Below are 16,763 nucleotides of genomic sequence, written 5' to 3'. Positions count from 1 at the left end.
TCTCGCCCTGCCCGTCTTTCCTCTCTGCTTGACTGGCGCAAAGCACTTTCCGCCTCCAGCCCCCCCCCTCGCTCGGCGCAGATGGTGGCGGCCCGCGCGGTGCGCAGCCGCAGAGCGTTCTGGGCGGTGCCGCGGAGGGGCGTGTGACGCAGCGGCCGTCGCTGCCATCTTAAGTTGTTTGTTCTCGCTTCCCTTCCCAAACGCGACTCTGCCCCGGACCCGGGAGGCGCCCGAGGCCGCCGCCGTTTCCGCAGCCAGCGGTTGGGGGCAACGAGGCTGTGCCACCGCGGACGCTCACGCTGCGCTTCGGCCTCCCCCCTCCGGGTCTCCTCGAGCTTCCTTGCCGAGCGCCGGGACCCGCCCGCGGGGGGAAGACAGACTCGAGAGCCGATGCTTGAGCTGAAATAACTTTCTTTTGGGGGGTTTGCTTCGCCGACAGACCCTTAGCGCAGGGCTCCCCTCCCCTTCCTCCCCTCCCCCTCCGCCGCCAGAACCAGCCCTACCCCTCTTTCCACCTCGTTTCTCCTCTCTCTCGCCTCCGCCGCCGCCTCCGCGTCCTTCCCTCCGCCGCCGCCCGGGGCGCCGAGCCAGACTATGGGTCCCAGGTGGGGGCTGAGCGGCGGCAGCAGCGCGGGCGGCCCGGTCACAGTGCGCACTGCAGCGGGGATGGAGGGGCTCAGTTGGCTGGTGGTTTTCTCTTGACATGGCTCCTGCCCGTGCCGCGAGCAGCGCCCCCGCCGCCGCCTCTTCTGCCGCCGCCACCGCTCCGCCCGCAGGCTGCGGCTAGAGGGCCCGAACCCCGCCCGAGAGTCGGTCAGTGAGTCCCGGTCTCCGCGGGGACAGGGAGGGGATTGCCCCGTCACCCGCGCCCGCCCCAGCTGCCTCAGTTCCACCCCTGCCCCCTCGGGAAGCAAACTGAGGACCCCACCCTAAACTGTCCGAACTCGGGAAACATGGTCTGTTCAACGTGAGAGAGCGAGCGAGCTAATCCGGGAACTTCAGGGTTTTTTTTTTGGGGGGGGGGGGGGGCTGGGCATACTTCCAAAAAGTAATTAATAGTAACACAACTATTTTCTTTTTCCCCACTGATCCTTCCCATTTACCCTCTCCCGCCTACTCTACCCGGGCGGGAATTGTTTCCACGATGAAATGAGTGAAAACCTGAGTGATCCTGTGTCTCCCGTGGTGCGAGTGAGTCGCTGCCGCTGAAGGCAAAGGGTGGGGGTGGGACCTGGGGGGTGGAAGGCAGGTGGTCCCTGGGCACCGCCTGGGGTCTGGGAGCAGAGCCCGCCACCTTTGCCTCAGCAATGCTCGCAGGAAGATAAGTCGCGCTGCCCACGATCTGGAACGGGGGCAGATTCCTAGGGAAGGCTCCCTCGGGGAATGTAGGACTCACCGCAGGGCTGGGGGTGTTGGGATCCCGGGCATTAATCAGGTCTAACCACAGGGCCGGAAGAATAATTATATCGTATTATATACCCCCTTTCTCTCTGCCATCATGATTTTCCATGGCAGCAGCGTTAGCAGCCGCCTGGGGGTGAAAATGTGGGTGATGGGGAAGTTGGAAATGACTCCGCTGTTTTTTCTCATGGCTCCTTTGGGCAACAGCTGTCCGCCCCCGGTATACACTGTAGTTGATTGCAGGGAAGCCCTGTACCTCTCCCCTTCCTGCTCTGCCGATTTTGCACTTTTCTCTTTGCTCACCACCAAGTGTAATCAATAACAAGCACTGACAATACATAGCAATAGCGAAATCTGAGATAACTTAAGAATTAATTAGGTACTACAGCCATGGGTCTGGCTGGGTAAAATCCAATTGGATATTTCGGTTTCATTCACCTACCCTGTTTTGGTGTTGGGGGGGGTTGGGGGGGTTTTCTTTCTCCCTTTTTCTTTGTGATTCTTTTTTTTTTTTTTATTTTGGTATTTGGAAAGCAGGGATCATCACACTTCCCCTTCCCCGTTCGTTCTCATAATCCCTTCTCTAAAGAGGGGGGAAAATCCGGATGGATTTTAAGGATTGGACTGGTGTCAGCTGTGTTTCATTGCACACCTAAATCCCGATAATAGGCTTTTCATTCCCCGCCAAAGCCTTTATTTTGGCATTTAAGCCAGATGTGTTTTCCAAAAAGTTAGTTCCAAGTATTTTCTCCTCTCTTTCTTTCCTTCCTTCCTCCCCTTCCTTTTTCCCATAACCCCTAACGTTATTGTCCAAACATGACTGGACAGCAGCTTTTGTTTCTTGACCCTGTAATATGACAGTCTGCTAATATCGCCAGAAGGTGCAGTTTTTGGGTTACAGTCGTGATTTTAGCTATTCAATCATATTAGCAGGAAAAAAATGACTTGTTTCTGTTGTACTTGAGTCTTAAGAAAAAGTGCCCATAGTTTAGTGACAATTTCCAAAGGCTTTAGTACCACCTGTATTTCAAAATGGGGGACCCAAACTCCCGGAAGAAACAAGCTCTGAACAGACTACGTGCTCAGCTTAGAAAGAAAAAAGAATCTCTAGCTGACCAGTTTGACTTCAAGATGTATATTGCCTTTGTATTCAAGGAGAAGGTAATTTAAAATTCTTAATGTGAATTAGCACAAGTGATTTTTGTAAGTGTATATTGTTTGTTACCCGTAAATAACTGTATATTAGTTTAAAGAGTGGTTGACAAAAATCTACGTGTATGCTTTAACCTGAACCCTCCCGGGTAGTTCTCTGCATGTGTAGTTGCGGTGTAACTAAGAATGGAAGGCTTGGGTACTCCTTGGGTTGGAAATGATCTAAAGCTCGGTAGGGTCCTTTTTTAGGTAACCTGGGGTGAGCAACATTGTAAAACTCTCACTTATGTTTCACAAGAAATTTCATTTATGTGGAGTTACATAAGAACATTATAGCTGAATTTAAACATTATCTAAAGTGGGATAGTTGAAAGTGGTGAATTAGAATCAATGTTTATATGCTAAAAGTAAATAGTCTGTTCAACTTCATGCTAAAGGTACCTTTTCTCGTGGTACATTTGATGAAATACAGTACACTTTAATTTTTAGGAACAGTTACATACTGAAATGGTTAATTTGTGTTTGGAAGTGCAATTTATTAAAATTCAAAAGGACCTGAAGAGGAAATTTAAACATTGAGGTGGCTGGCGAACATAATCAGGATTCGTTTCACAGTTAAATAGCAAATAAGGAGTTGTTGAGTAGTCAAGGAGAACATGATAAAAGCAGTATTTTTAAATTTGTTTGACATGAGATTAGGTTATGAGTATAAGGAAATACTACTTTGATTTTTGCAACTAAGTTGTGAGCTACTTTCAAATTAGAAGTATATTCTTAGTGTGGTATGTACTTCATGTTCGGAAGTTTCCCGAGTATTTATCCCATTCTTAACTCTTATGAAAGTTTATTAGTACAGGCATTCCTCAGTTTTATTGGGCTTCACTTTATTGTGTTTTGTGGATAATTTTGGTTTTTACGAATGGAAGGTTTGTGGCAACCCTGGGTTGACTTGGTCCATCAGCATCATTTTCCAACAGCATTTGCTCACTTTATGTCTCTCTGCCACATTTTGTTAATTCTTGAAATGTTTTAGGCTTTTTTATTAATGTATTTGTTACGGTGACCTATGATCAGTTACTACAAGTTACTGAAATCATATGATGGTTAACATTTTTTAGCGTTATTTTTCAATTAAGATATGTAGATTGTTTTTTTGGACCTAAATGCTTATTGCACACTTAATAGATTATAGTGTAGTGTAAACATACTTTTTATATGCACTGGGAAACCAAAAAATCAATTCAACTCCCCGTGATACTTGCTTTATTGCTGTGGTCTGGAACTGAACCTGCGATATCTCCAAGGTATGCCTGTGTTTAAGAATGCTCTTAGCAGCTCTAGTTTAGCATTGTAAAGTGGTTTGTTTTGAAGTGATTATCCCAAGATTGGGTAGTACCCGGGATTTACTTCTCCATTCTGTCTTGTTAATATGTTGACTGCAGAATTGATACGATCAGATTTTAACTGAGGATATTATAATGTAAGATCACTAGAAATACAAGATACAGGTGGTAAGATGAGTTTTTGGTATTTAATATATGAGATGCCCCAAGTTGTACCATCTAGTTCTTTAACACCATAAAACCCCATTGTTACTCTTAGGAATGGACAGTATGCAGGCAATTGTCCTGAGTAGGTTCATGAGTTTTATATCCTAAATTGATGAGCACTTGGTCACAACTAAATTTGAAACTCAACTTGGTAGACTTTTTTTTTTTTCTTGTTTCATATATTGACAGTTGTTATATCTAAAAGGAGTAATGGAACTTAACCCCTTTAAGGAGTTAAAAAAATGTTAATTTGTACAGCTTTGTTTTTAAACTGCTGAGATTTTAATTTAGCTGTATGTAGAATCAGTTAAATGAAAATATATCAAGAGTAAACCACTTTTTTTTTTTAAACATTAGGTATGTCTAGTGTTTGTTTCTCAGTGTTTAAGAAATACTGTTTAAAATAAGTTACCTGTTATGGATACCATGATACTATAAAACCATGCAGTAAAACAGTCTGATAATAGCCTGTTTGTGTGTGGCTGGGGTAATGGGGCTTGGGGAAATAACAGAAGGATCCACCTATTTGAAAATCAGTACAAAAATTACCTGAGTTAATAATTTTGCTGAGTTAGAGTAAAGGTACATGACATTGTAATATGAACTGGGTGTTAAAAGACAATGTGCTACTGGTGGGTTAATAGACCTTTTTTTTTTTTTTTTTGCTTTTAGAAGAAAAAATCAGCACTTTTTGAAGTGTCTGAGGTTATACCAGTTATGACAAATAATTACGAAGAAAATATCCTGAAAGGTGTGCGAGATTCCAGCTATTCCTTGGAAAGTTCCATAGAGCTTTTACAGAAGGATGTGGTACAGCTCCATGCTCCTCGATACCAGTCTATGAGAAGGGTAAGTTCTGTTTTTCGGTCTTGATTTGGTAAGTTTTTGTGAGTTAAACTTGCATTTTCCCCGCTAAGTATGGGTAGTTACTGTGGTCACGAGTTGACTTCAGGGGCGCCTGGGTGGCTCAGTCTGTTACGCAGCTGCCTTCAGCTCAGGTCTAAAATCTTTTTTTTTTTTAAGTTCAGATAAAACATGGATAACTTTTCCTCTGTGGTATTATGCTGATAATGGTGTGTATTATTGCTGGGAATAATGTTTTATATTACTGTTCATTAGATTTTTCTTTTTGGGGTGAGAACTAACATCATGCTCCTTATAAATAAGGAACTTAAAGTAGAAGGAATTATTATTCCCAACCTTCTAAACTTCTGTAACTCAACTGAAATTTAAAATGAACATACTTGAAGACATCCTCATAATTACTGGGGTTGGGGAAGGCTAGAGAGAACCATGTACTGGTCTGAAAAAGGTTTATTGGCCTTTGAAAATTAATACATTGGACTGTGATAAGGAACGAGAATGGAAAAAACAGTTTTCTGTAAGTATATAATAAAAATAGCACTTCAGCTGTAATAAGAATGTGAGTAATATTAGAAGTTTCAAGACACCTTTGCTTAAATGTTAACTAGATTCTGATTTTGAAGAATGGAAATAAAAATACAGGGACTTCACAAGAAAAAAAAATCAGCTTCAGTTGGAGTCTTCACCATGTGCTGATTAATTTAGGTCTTGGTGTGAGCAACACTGGACTGGGTGGCTGTAGGTGGACTCTACAAGATAAAAATTAGAATTAGGCCATGAGGTATTCAGATTATATACAGTCCTATTACCTCTCGGTATATAAGATGATACATAGTGGACCTTTTGTATTGTGAAATGTTTCTATAATCAAACCTATAATTTGTGACATACCTTGTTACAGCTTTGTTTCTCTGAAAGTAATTTTTTTTTTTAATCCTTTTATAGGATGTAATTGGCTGTACTCAGGAGATGGATTTCATTCTTTGGCCTCGGAATGATATTGAGAAAATTGTCTGTCTCCTGTTTTCTAGGTGGAAGGAATCTGATGAGCCTTTTAGGCCTGTTCAGGTATTTTATTCTAAGTGTGGTGTGCGCTGAGTGAGTAAAAACTGGAATACGGCCTAACTTAAGAAAATTTTGGGGAATATGCATTACTCTAATCGGTTTTATTACTTCATAAGTTGCTCCCATCTGTTTGAATATTGTGATACAAGAGGAGAAAGCGTTTGGGTGACAGAATCTCTTGAGAATGAGGTAGTCCTAACTACCTCAGTGTGTCTTTAAAATAATGGCCAGAGAAAACCTTTCAGGGTAGATGTGTGTTGATTTGTCGAAGGGCCTATGAATGAACTTGTCTTGAGAAGATCTCTCCCCTGCACCATCGGGCTCTCTAACGAGTCTGATCTAAGAAATGCGAAATGCGTTCAGAAACCCTTTCCCAGGGGCGCCTGGGTGGCTCAGTCGGTTCAGCATCTGCTGCTCCCTCCCCTCCTGCCCCTCCTCTACTCATTCTCCCTCCCTCTCTCTCTCTCAGTGAAATAGTCTTTTAAAAAAAATAATTTTCCAAAAATAGATTTGTGTATAAAACTATACAGGAGATAAGTTAATCTGGTAGTGGTTCTTCAGTACTCTTCCTCGACACTGTGCTAACTTTGGACTTGTCACCTGAGGTACTAGATAATTTCCAGTTTTTAAGAGCATTTGCCCAAGTGTCAATGATCCTAATTTTATTTATAATACTTTCATATGCATAAGAGAAAGTACAATAATATCCACCAAAATGTTAGTTATGGTTAGTTCTAGGTCAGGTAGCTAACTGTGTGTGTGTGTGTGAGTGTATGTACACACATTTCATAACTCTACAATGATCATACTTTTGTTCACAATCAGAAACCTAAATAAAGACATTTAAAGACTCATTTTAAGCATGCTGAACTACATATTAGAATGCCTATTTTAGGCTGATTGTTTAGAAATACAGAGTTATCATTGAAAAAATTTGCATTCATCCATTACTATGAACCATCTTTATGGTGCTTTTGTGTATGATAGACAAGTTGGTATACTCCCCCTGTCCCCATGGTAATGTTCCTACCCATCAGCTCAAATTATTATTCCTTTTTCTAAGATTCACTTGACAGAAATAAGTTCTAAAGATAACCTATAGCCTAAAGAAAGGTAAAAGTATTCTGTATTTATGTGTGTCTTCAGTGGACAATATCTGATTCACATGAACTTGTTGGAGAATAGAAGTTGGATATAAAAAGCAGGAAGACAGGAATGGTAAGGCATGTTTATCAGAGCAGGTCTTGCACCTCAACTGAGAGGCACTCTTAGGATTTTTATTATTTTTTTATTTTTTATTTATTTTATTTTTTTAAAGATTTTATTTATTTATTTGAGAGAGAGAGAGAGAAACAGCATGAGAGGGGATAGGGTCAGAGGGAGAAGCAGGCTCCCCGCCGAGCCAGGAGCCCGATGCGGGACTCGATCCCAGGACTCCAGGATCATGACCTGAGCCGAAGGCAGTCGCTTAACCAACTGAGCCACCCAGGCGCCCTTTATTATTTTTTTAATTCAGCAATTTCCATTGAAAAAAATTTGGTGCATTATTCATATTTTATTTAATGTCTTTCTTTTTTTTCTTTTTTTAAGATTTTATTTATTTATTTGACAGAGACCCAGCGAGAGAGGGAACACAAGCAGGGGGGGTGGGGAAGGGAGAAGCAGGCTTCCCGCTGAGCAGGGAGCCCGATGCGGGGCTAGATCCCGGAACCGAAGGCAGATGCCCAACGACTGAGCCACCCAGGCGCCCCTTTTAAAATTTCTAATACTGTATCTTTCTATCTGAGACATTATTTGGAATAGTTGTTGTTAAAATAGTCTTGTCTCAAGTTAAGTCCTACTTTTTGAATCATGGCTGTTTATTGAGTGTTGACTGTGCTAGACTGTGTCCTGAATACTTTATATACATTTAGTCTTCATCCTTATAAGAACTATGCAGATAAGAACCTCCTTTTCCAAAGGAAGAAACTGAGGCACTTAGAGATTAGGTAAACAGCACAAGATCATGTAGTTAAGTGGCAGTCAAGACATAAATCCTGTAAAGTTTATGCTTTTAATTTGCTACTCTGTACTGTGGGAAGTGCCCTGTACTATGAAAACCTTAAATTATGGACTGAATATAAGCACTGTGTAGGATAGAGGTAATGTCGTGTAATTTTAGAGTTCAACTACAGGAAACAAGTTCAGTGTAAAGATGAATTTACTTCCCCGGTAATTTAAAATAAATGAGTATCCTGATCCTGAATGAGAAGCCTTAAATATAAATAACTTAGTTCTTAAGGCAAATGAGAAAAGGAAAGGTCAACTTTAACTTGAAAACCTTTTTTTTTCTTGTCTTGAAGCACTTGAAGATCTAGATAGTAATGAGATTTAGTAGGAACCATCGTAAAGGTTGTTTCAATAACGAATTCCTGCTATAGTCAGAGTATTATGGAGTACTGAGAGGTGCTATTAAAATATCTCTTATTTCCTCTTTATCCCTAAATGCTCTTGCTGCAGGGCAGTTTTTATCACACTATTCAAATATTTTGTTACTTCTGGGCATTGCTTTCATGCTGCTTTAATTAGAGTTTTCTTTTTGGTGTGGACTGTTCCTTCCCAAACCTTTGTATATTCACTAGGGAGACAGTGCATGAGCAGGAGCCAGGGGCAGAGAGTGAGGGACCAGTAGATTCACTGATGAGCACAGAGCAGAGCCGGACGTCGGGGCTCGATCCCAGGACCCTGAGATCATGATCTGCGCGGAAGTCAGATGCTTAACCGACAGAGCCACCCGGGTGTCCCAGGCAGTAGTCTGATTTTTGACACGTGTTTATGTCGGTCTTGTTCCAGGGATGGCATTTCCCAGGTTACCTTTTCTGAGTGCTTTCCCCAGGGAAAATTACTGTCCTCTTTGAAGGCCCAGTCAAAAATCACCTGCTAATACTGCCCACAGTGCCTACTGTGTTAGTTTTCTCCCTTCTTCACATGGACTTTGAAGATAACCCATTTTAGGGTTTTACAAATAACGACATCTTATTCTAGGAAAGATCTGAAGCAAGTTAGGTTTTATATTTGCATGTGCTTTGCCCTTTTGGGCAGTATAAGAGCCCCTTAAGGGTGGGATAACCTTATTCATATTTTTTGGTATTTAATGACATTCTTTTCATATATTAAGAGTTCAGTAAATATTTGAATTTGTGCAGAGGTACAATTGAATATCATATTTACACAATCGTTTGTAGGGATAGGGTATCTTACAGCTTGAAAGAAAAGCTGGGTGCTAAAATTCTAGATGGCAGGAACTGATGATTTTTCCATGTTAGTATTTCCTATAGTCTTTGACATAATGAGAGAATAAAAACTGAATCAAATGGACTAACAGTCTTTTATTTTTTTTAATAATTCAACATTATCTAAATAAGAGATTTTTTTTTTTTTTTTTTTAAAGATTTTATTTATTTATTTGAGACAGAGAGAATGAGAGAGAGAGAGCACATGAGAGGGGGGAGGGTCAGAGGGAGAAGCAGACTCCCTGCCGAGCAGGGAGCCCGATGTGGGACTCGATCCCGGGACTCCAGGATCATGACCTGAGCCGAAGGCAGTCGCTTAACCAACTGAGCCACCCAGGCGCCCTAAATAAGAGATTTTTTAAGATTTCCGTTTCTTGAATTCTCCATTAGCCTAGTCATTTCACCCAGCATTTGGTCTCCGCAGACATTTTGTGGGAGGATAGAGTTGATCTTCCTCATGTTAAAAGAGTAAAAGACTGTCCTGATTTGGTAATAGTTCTTCCATAACTTAAAATTTTTTTAATCTGAAAAATGTGCATAACATTTTAAAAATTTTTGAGGGGTTCATATATCCTCAAGCCCATCTGTGTGAGGACTGGAACTATATTTCAGGTGTGGACTTTAAAGCCCCACTGTTTCATTTCATTAACTGTTTTGATTGTTAGAACCCATTTATTTTACAGGAGAGGAAGGTGAAGTTTAGAAGAGTTAAGGGATATGTACAAGGTTGCATAAGTAGTGAGATGTGCAGCTAAGATTGGAATATATTTCTTTGCAAAAGCCATCCGTAGTGGGTATTCTTTGTAAATAGAAAGGAGGGAGATGTCATTGGGCTTAATTAAAAGTACTAAGTTGGGAGTCTTGAGCAAAATAGGTTTGAAAAGTCTCGTTTTAGAGGCATCTGTGGCTCCGTCGGCTAATTGTCTGACTATTTCAGCTCATGTCATCATCTAAGGGTCTTGAGATTGGACTCAGCGCAGCGGGGAGTCTGCTTGAGATATTCTGTCTCTTTCCCCCTTCCTCCTCCCCCCTCCCCCCATGTGCACACTCTGTCTCCCTCTCTCAAAAAAAAAGAAAGAAAATCTTGCTTTATAGAATTTGACCTAAAATCATTGAGAATTAGATCAAGTCACTCTGATGCAAAGTTTTTCTTGAAGGTCAAATTCTATAATGGAGTGCTGTTCACTAGAACTTTCTGTGATGAAGGAATATATCTCAGTTCAGAATGGTGGCCACTGGCCACATCGGATTATTGAGCATTTGAAATGTGGCTAGAGTTACTGAAGAAGTGAATTTTAAATTGCATTTAATGAATTAAATTTAAGTAGGCACGATTGGCTGCCATATTGGACAGCATATAGATGTAATAGATGTTTCAGGTAGGGTAACATCTTTGTAGTTACATGTAAATGTATTTCTTCCGTAGGCCAAATTTGAGTTTCATCACGGTGACTATGAAAAACAGTTTCTGCATGTACTGAGCCGCAAGGACAAGACTGGAATTGTTGTCAACAATCCTAACCAGTCCGTGTTTCTCTTCATTGACAGACAGCACTTGCAGGTAAGCTTTGTTTGTTTAACTACTTAACAGCTCATTTAAAAAGCTCATTTGTTAGACTATTTTCTATCTATGTTAATTCTGTTCTGCCACTTCAACACTGCATTATTTTTGAAGTTATTTAAAAATCAAACAGCTAGGGCTCCTGGGTGGCTCAGATGGTTAAGCGTCTGCCTTCGGCTCAGGTCATGATCCCAGAGTCCTGGGATCGAGTCCCACATCGGGCTCCCTGCTCCTTGGGAGCCTGTTTCTCCCTCTGCTTCTCTCTCTTTCTGTCTCTGTCTCTTGTGAATAAATAAATAAAATCTTTAAAAAATAAAAAAAAAAATCAAACAGCTATCCTGGGCCTCACCCTAGAACAGTGGTTCCCAAATTTTGCTGCATAGTAGAACTACCTGGGAGCTTTTAAACGTCATGATTCCAATGGCAGTAGAGTTTAAGAAACGCTCTGATAGGGGCGCCTGGGTGGCTCAGTTGGTTAAGCGACTGCCTTCGGCTCAGGTCATGATCCTGGAGTCCCTGGATCGAGTCCCGCATCAGGCTCTCTGCTCAGCAGGGAGCCTGCTTCTGCCTCTGACCCTCCCCCCATCTCATGTGCTCTCTCTCTGTCATTCTCTCTGTCGCAAATAAATAAAATAAAAATCTTAAAAAGAAACGCTCTGATAGAGCTTTTCTAATGTAAAGTATGGTCAACAAGATGGTGGTAACAGATCCTTAAATATGTAGAATCTATGCGCTACTCCAGTCCTACTCGGTCAGAGAATCAATGTTTGGAACAAAATCCTTAGATGAGTAGTAACACATTATATTTTGAGAAGCTTTGGCCCTAGACCTTTTAAATAAAAATCTAAAGGGGTGAAGTATATCTGTATTTAAAAGATCCACATGTGCTTTATTTTTTTATTTTTTTTAAACACTAAAATAGTCCTCCGAATTCATTAATTTATCTGATAGTTCATAGTTTAAAAATTATTTTACATATAATTTCTCAAGATTAGACCAAAACTGAGAATGATATATTTAAAAACCCTCTACTTATTTTTTAATTTATTTACTTTATAGCTTTATTGAGTTGTTATTGGTATATAACCTGTGTATCTACTACTTTTTTTTAACATTTATTTATTTATTTAGTGTTCCATGATTCATTGTTTGCGTATAACACCCAGTGCTCCACGCAATACGTGCCCTCCTTAATACCCATCACCGGGCTAACCCATCGCCCCACCCCCCTCCCCTCTAGAACCCTCAGTTTGTTTCTCAGAGTCTCCACATGTGTTCTAAATAAGCACTTCCAATTTAAGCAATCCAGGTATTCCAGATTATTTTTTATTCTCTAGAACATTGTTTTCATCAACCTAAATCTGAATATCCTCACTTGGAATTTATAACAGATGTCTTGTTAAAAATAATTTTAGGTGCGCCTGGGTGGCTCAGTCGTTGAGCGTCTGCCTTCGGCTCAGGTCATGATCCCAGGGTCCTGGGATCGAGCCCCGCGTCGGGCTGCCTGCTCAGCGGGAAGCCCGCTTCTCCCTCCCCCACCCCCCCGCTTGTGTTCCCTCTCACTGTGTCTCTCTCTGTCAAATAAATAAGTAAAATATTAAAAAAAAAAAAAAATTAAGAGTAGCATTTTAATTACCATTCATTCAACAACGGAGTGCCTACTTGCTGTGTGCCAGGCACTGTACACTGTGAACAAGGCAGAAGTTCTACTCCATTATGGGGGAGGCAGTAGGGCAGAACAGTATGCAGTTGGTGAGCGCTCAGAGGAAGTGGTGCGGATGTGTAAGCTGTTGGGTATGAACTCTGATGGTGACACCGGAGGGGGCCTTTCTGCGGAGGCAGTTTAAGTAAAGACTTTTAGAAGAGTATTTGCGATACTCATTTTGATTTTTTTTTTTTTTTTTAAGATTTTATTTATTTGAGAGAGAGCAGGAACCGGGAGAGGCAGAGGGAGAGGGAGAAACGGACTCCCTGCTGAGCAGGGAGCCCGACGCGGGGCTCGATCCCAGGACCCTGAGATCATGACTTGAGCTGAAGGCAGACACTTCACTGATTGAGCCACCCAGGCGCCCCTAATTTTGCATTTTAGAGCATGGGTTTATTTTTACTTAGAGTCTGCAAAGTAGTAAAAAATAAAAAGGTGAATCATACTGTTGTGTTCAAGGAGCGGAAGAACCACTTGACAAGATTACACGTGGACTTGGTATCTTGTAAGCAAGTTCTAAGTAAATATGGTATTATAGGTACAAATATGAGCTGTGGGGATTAACAGAACGTTGATTTCAGTGAAGGCATTTCATAAAACAGAAAACCCATGACTTGGTTGGGTTTTGGGGGTTTTCTTTTGCATTTCTTCTTTACCTTAGCTCTCCTATGGTGGATATTTTTAAGTTGCCTTATTTTTCATTTTTAACTACTTGTGTACTTTGAGTAATTTATTGAGATAATACTGTATAGCAGGCTATTGACTTTATGGATTCTACAACAGACCTTTAGTCTTAGAAGATTTAATAATGACTATATACTAATGTAGAGATTTCATTTTCCTGCAAATATATAGATCAGTAATATATAGAAATAACTGGTGACTTGGAGTTACTTTGTTAAATAAGTATTAAGTTGTCTCCTGTTTTATATCAAGGTTGATGTTTTCTGTGCTTTTGAAGCAAATAGCTTCAATCTTTTAAGGAAGAGAGAATTGTAGGCTCATAAACTAATAAATTTGGGTTGTAGGTAGGGTGACCAGCAGTCAGTCTGTCTGGAATGGCCTGGTTTTTGCACTGAAGTCCCAAGTCCTAGAAACCTCAATCCCCAGGGCAAAGTGGGATGGCTGGTGTCACCCTCATTGTAGATGCATTTGGTCTTCAGTGCTCGTAGGTCCCCCTTCTTTCAGGTTCTGTTCTTGATCTTCATAAACTGGAGATCTGTGGCCACATTTGTGCTATATAGAAGAATGAGGGAACTGATAGGAGAGTGGCCAGCACAGAGCCTGTTACATACCAGGTGGGAAGAGCTTTACAAGTAGGAGCTCACTTAATCCTCCCAAAAATTCTGTGAGTTGTAGATCTTATTACTCCTGTTTTATAGGTGAGGAAATCAGGAAACTAAGGAACTTGATCATCTAGCAGAGATCTTGTGTCCTTTATCAAAACATAAGATGTATGAAAAGAGGGGCGCCTGGGTGGCTCAGTCGTTAAGTGTTTGCCTTCAGCTCAGGTCATTGTCCCAGGGTCCTGGGATCGAGGCCCACATCGGGCTCCTTGCTCTGCGGGAAGCCTGCTTCTCCCTCTTCCACTCCCCCTGGTTGTGTTTCCTCTTTTGCTTTGTCCCTGTCAAATAAATGAATAAAATCTTAAAAAAAAAAAAAAAAAAAAGTACAAAAAGAGCTAGACCAAATGATAATTTTGGATGGGCAAGTGGTAGAGAGGCATGTTCCTGGAGTCTGGATTCTAATCCACATGCAACCTTCTACTGGCTAGGACATCTTCTGTGAGCATGTTCTTTGTTGGGTAAATGATAAAAGGTTGTAACATTGAAAATGAAAAAAAAATGCGTAATGTATAGGTTCATCACATATATAGACTGCTTTTGCCCTTTTTTAAGAGGTGCTGTGGTGAAAAGTAGTTCTTTGAAGGCGGGTCAGGGGGTAACTTCCATTTACTCGCAGTGGTGATCTGTGAAGGCACCTCGCACGTGTTGCCATAAGTCAGATGTGAAACTAATAATAATGGTAATACCTTTGCTTTCTTCCAGCCCTTTACCCTAAGGTTATGCTTCAGTCTTTTCTTTTTTACTTGTTTCTTACCTTTTCTCTTCTACTCTGACATTTCTTGTCTTTTCTGTATACAGACCACAGCTTCATGCCTCTGTTTAGATCATCTGTCTCTGTGAAATGTCTTTAACTTTACTTTTCATTAGCAAGTTGTCATGGTTGACTTTCCGGACCTTAAATTTTTTGTTTTGAATAAATTCTCTAAACATTTAGTTTATAATCATGTTTATTCTTTCTGTATTTTATATGGCAAAGTTTTGTCTTCCTGACTAGATTGAGGTCCCTGTGGGTACAGACCATAATTTATTCCCTTACTCTGTATGCTTTGTTACTGTGTCTGTAAGTGCTTTATACGGTTGTGGGAGAGTGACTTCATGTGACAGTTGATCAGCTATGTTAAGGCTTTATTAAGATTATTAAAATTATTTCCCTTTCAGACTCCAAAAAACAAAGCTACGATCTTCAAGTTATGCAGCATCTGCCTCTACCTGCCACAGGAGCAGCTTACCCACTGGGCAGTTGGCACCATAGAGGACCACCTCCATCCTTACATGCCAGAGTAGAGTGCTGACCGGCAAAATGGACAAGATCAGAGAGTGCAGCAGCATTGGTTTTCTTGTTTTCTTACACTTTATTCTTTCAGAGTTTAAAGAAAATGGACTCATGCACAGAACACTATGCATTTTGAAACTTGTTCATCCTGGATTTTTTTTTTTTTTTTTTTTTAATTGTGTCTCAGAACTTAAAAAAAATTAGGTGTCTTCTGCACGGACTGTGTGAAAGAAGATGCTTTGCATATTTGCTGCACTGCATTAGCATCTTACTAAAAATGTGAAATGAAAGGACTATTGTTCACTGAAATGCTTAAATGTATCTGAAAGCACAAGGTGATACTCATTTTTGATGGTCTTTCCATTTGTGCTGGTTTTTGCCTCTTTGACATCTGTCAGCGGTATTTGGAGGGTGAGAAGTGAATGTAAAAGGTATAAATAACATTTAAAAAAACTTAATAGCTTTGCTGTAATCACCGTTGTTCCGGAGCACTCTCAGATTCACTCTAATGACCAGAAGTGGTTGTTTAAAAAAAAATACATAGATACACAACCACGGGAAAGAAATCTTAAATGGGAAAAAAAAAAAAGCATCTCATTGTAGGCATTCTTGCCTCATGTTTTACTGGGCCATGTTTGTTTCCTGGTACTCATAAATGTATGTGTTTTATTTCCAGATCTCTTTCCCCAAGTTGCTGTTATAAGAGTATTCTGCTGAATGTGGATACAGTTTATACACATTAAAGCAGATCAGGAGTCTGAAGTAGCTAAAGCAGCTATAAAACTGAGAAATACATTCATAGCTGCAGAAACCATGATAGGTAGAGGACTTTCCTTTTTGGTTTTTGTTTTTTGGTTTTAAAGAGATTTTTATTACAAAGAAAGAAAATCCAGTGAATGGTGCAGAAATACTGGTTTCTACACCATCCTAAAGAAAAACGTATGAGGGTTTTTTCGAGTAGAGAAAAGTTACTAAAGTTGGTATCTAAAATTGTTAAAAAACCATTGAGTGTCAAAGCTCTAAAAGCAGAACTCATTTTGTGCAGTGAACATAAGGAAAGACTACTGTACAGGTTTTTGGTTTTTTTTTTTCTTTTTAATGAAGAAAAGCTTTGCTTAAGGGTTGCATACTTTTATGGAGTAAATCTGAATGATCCTACTCCTTTGGAGTAAAACTTAGTGCTTACTGGTTTCCAATTGTATTTAGCTTCTGGTTGGAATTTGAAAAAATGAAAACCTAAATAAAATAGGTGAAAGTTCCCTGACTATTCAGGTGAATACACAAAACTTGATGTGGTAACTTTTTTTCCCAAGTCAATGGGTAGGTGTTACGACCTTGGGGGTTATTTTACAGTCCATAGTTCAACGGCCAATTCAGAAGGACAAAAAATGGCAGATGCGTTTGTGATTTCAGGAATAGGAATCAAAGACATTTTGTCAGCTTTAACAGTGAGCAGGTTGGCTTGTTCCCTGCCTCATGGAAAAGAAAAACAGACTTTGTAGGCTCCACACCCAAGGTGGGGCTCGAACTCACAACCCCAAGATCAAGAATCACAGGCTTCACTGACTGAGCCA

At 40.6% G+C, this 16,763-nt stretch overlaps 1 protein-coding gene across 2 annotated transcripts; it reads left to right on the top strand.

Annotated features, from left to right (window-relative positions):
• The first annotated feature begins 162 nt into the window (after positions 1-162).
• CUNH6orf62 (chromosome unknown C6orf62 homolog) lies at positions 163-16,475 on the top strand. Of its 2 annotated transcripts, none has more exons than XM_034985786.1 (5): positions 163-1,191; positions 4,776-4,952; positions 5,913-6,035; positions 10,731-10,865; positions 15,075-16,475. In XM_034985786.1, the coding sequence occupies exons 1-5, from the start codon at positions 1,150-1,152 to the stop codon at positions 15,198-15,200; spliced, it is 603 nt and encodes a 200-aa protein (XP_034841677.1). In that variant the 5' UTR covers positions 163-1,149; the 3' UTR covers positions 15,201-16,475. The 2 variants fall into 2 exon arrangements, with proteins under 2 accessions (XP_034841677.1, XP_034841676.1); XM_034985785.1 differs by lacking the exon at positions 163-1,191 and adding an exon at positions 1,202-2,562.
• Positions 16,476-16,763: the final 288 nt, after the last annotated feature.

Source organism: Mirounga leonina, unplaced genomic scaffold, assembly GCF_011800145.1.
Source record: "Mirounga leonina isolate KUSES-001 unplaced genomic scaffold, KU_Mleo_1.0 Mir_366, whole genome shotgun sequence".
NCBI classification, from domain to species: domain Eukaryota; kingdom Metazoa; phylum Chordata; class Mammalia; order Carnivora; family Phocidae; genus Mirounga; species Mirounga leonina.
The sequence above is the reverse complement of the archived record's forward strand: the minus strand, read 5'-3'. Positions and strand labels throughout refer to the sequence as shown.

Excerpts from the sequence above, each read along its gene's own strand:
- CUNH6orf62 (XM_034985785.1), top strand. The coding sequence starts at position 2,434 with ATGGGGGACCCAAACTCCCGGAAGAAACAAGCTCTGAACAGACTACGT. Across the intron at positions 6,036-10,730 it reads AGCCTTTTAGGCCTGTTCAG|GCCAAATTTGAGTTTCATCA; the intron begins GTATTTTATTCT and ends TTTCTTCCGTAG. Across the intron at positions 10,866-15,074 it reads TTGACAGACAGCACTTGCAG|ACTCCAAAAAACAAAGCTAC; the intron begins GTAAGCTTTGTT and ends TTTCCCTTTCAG.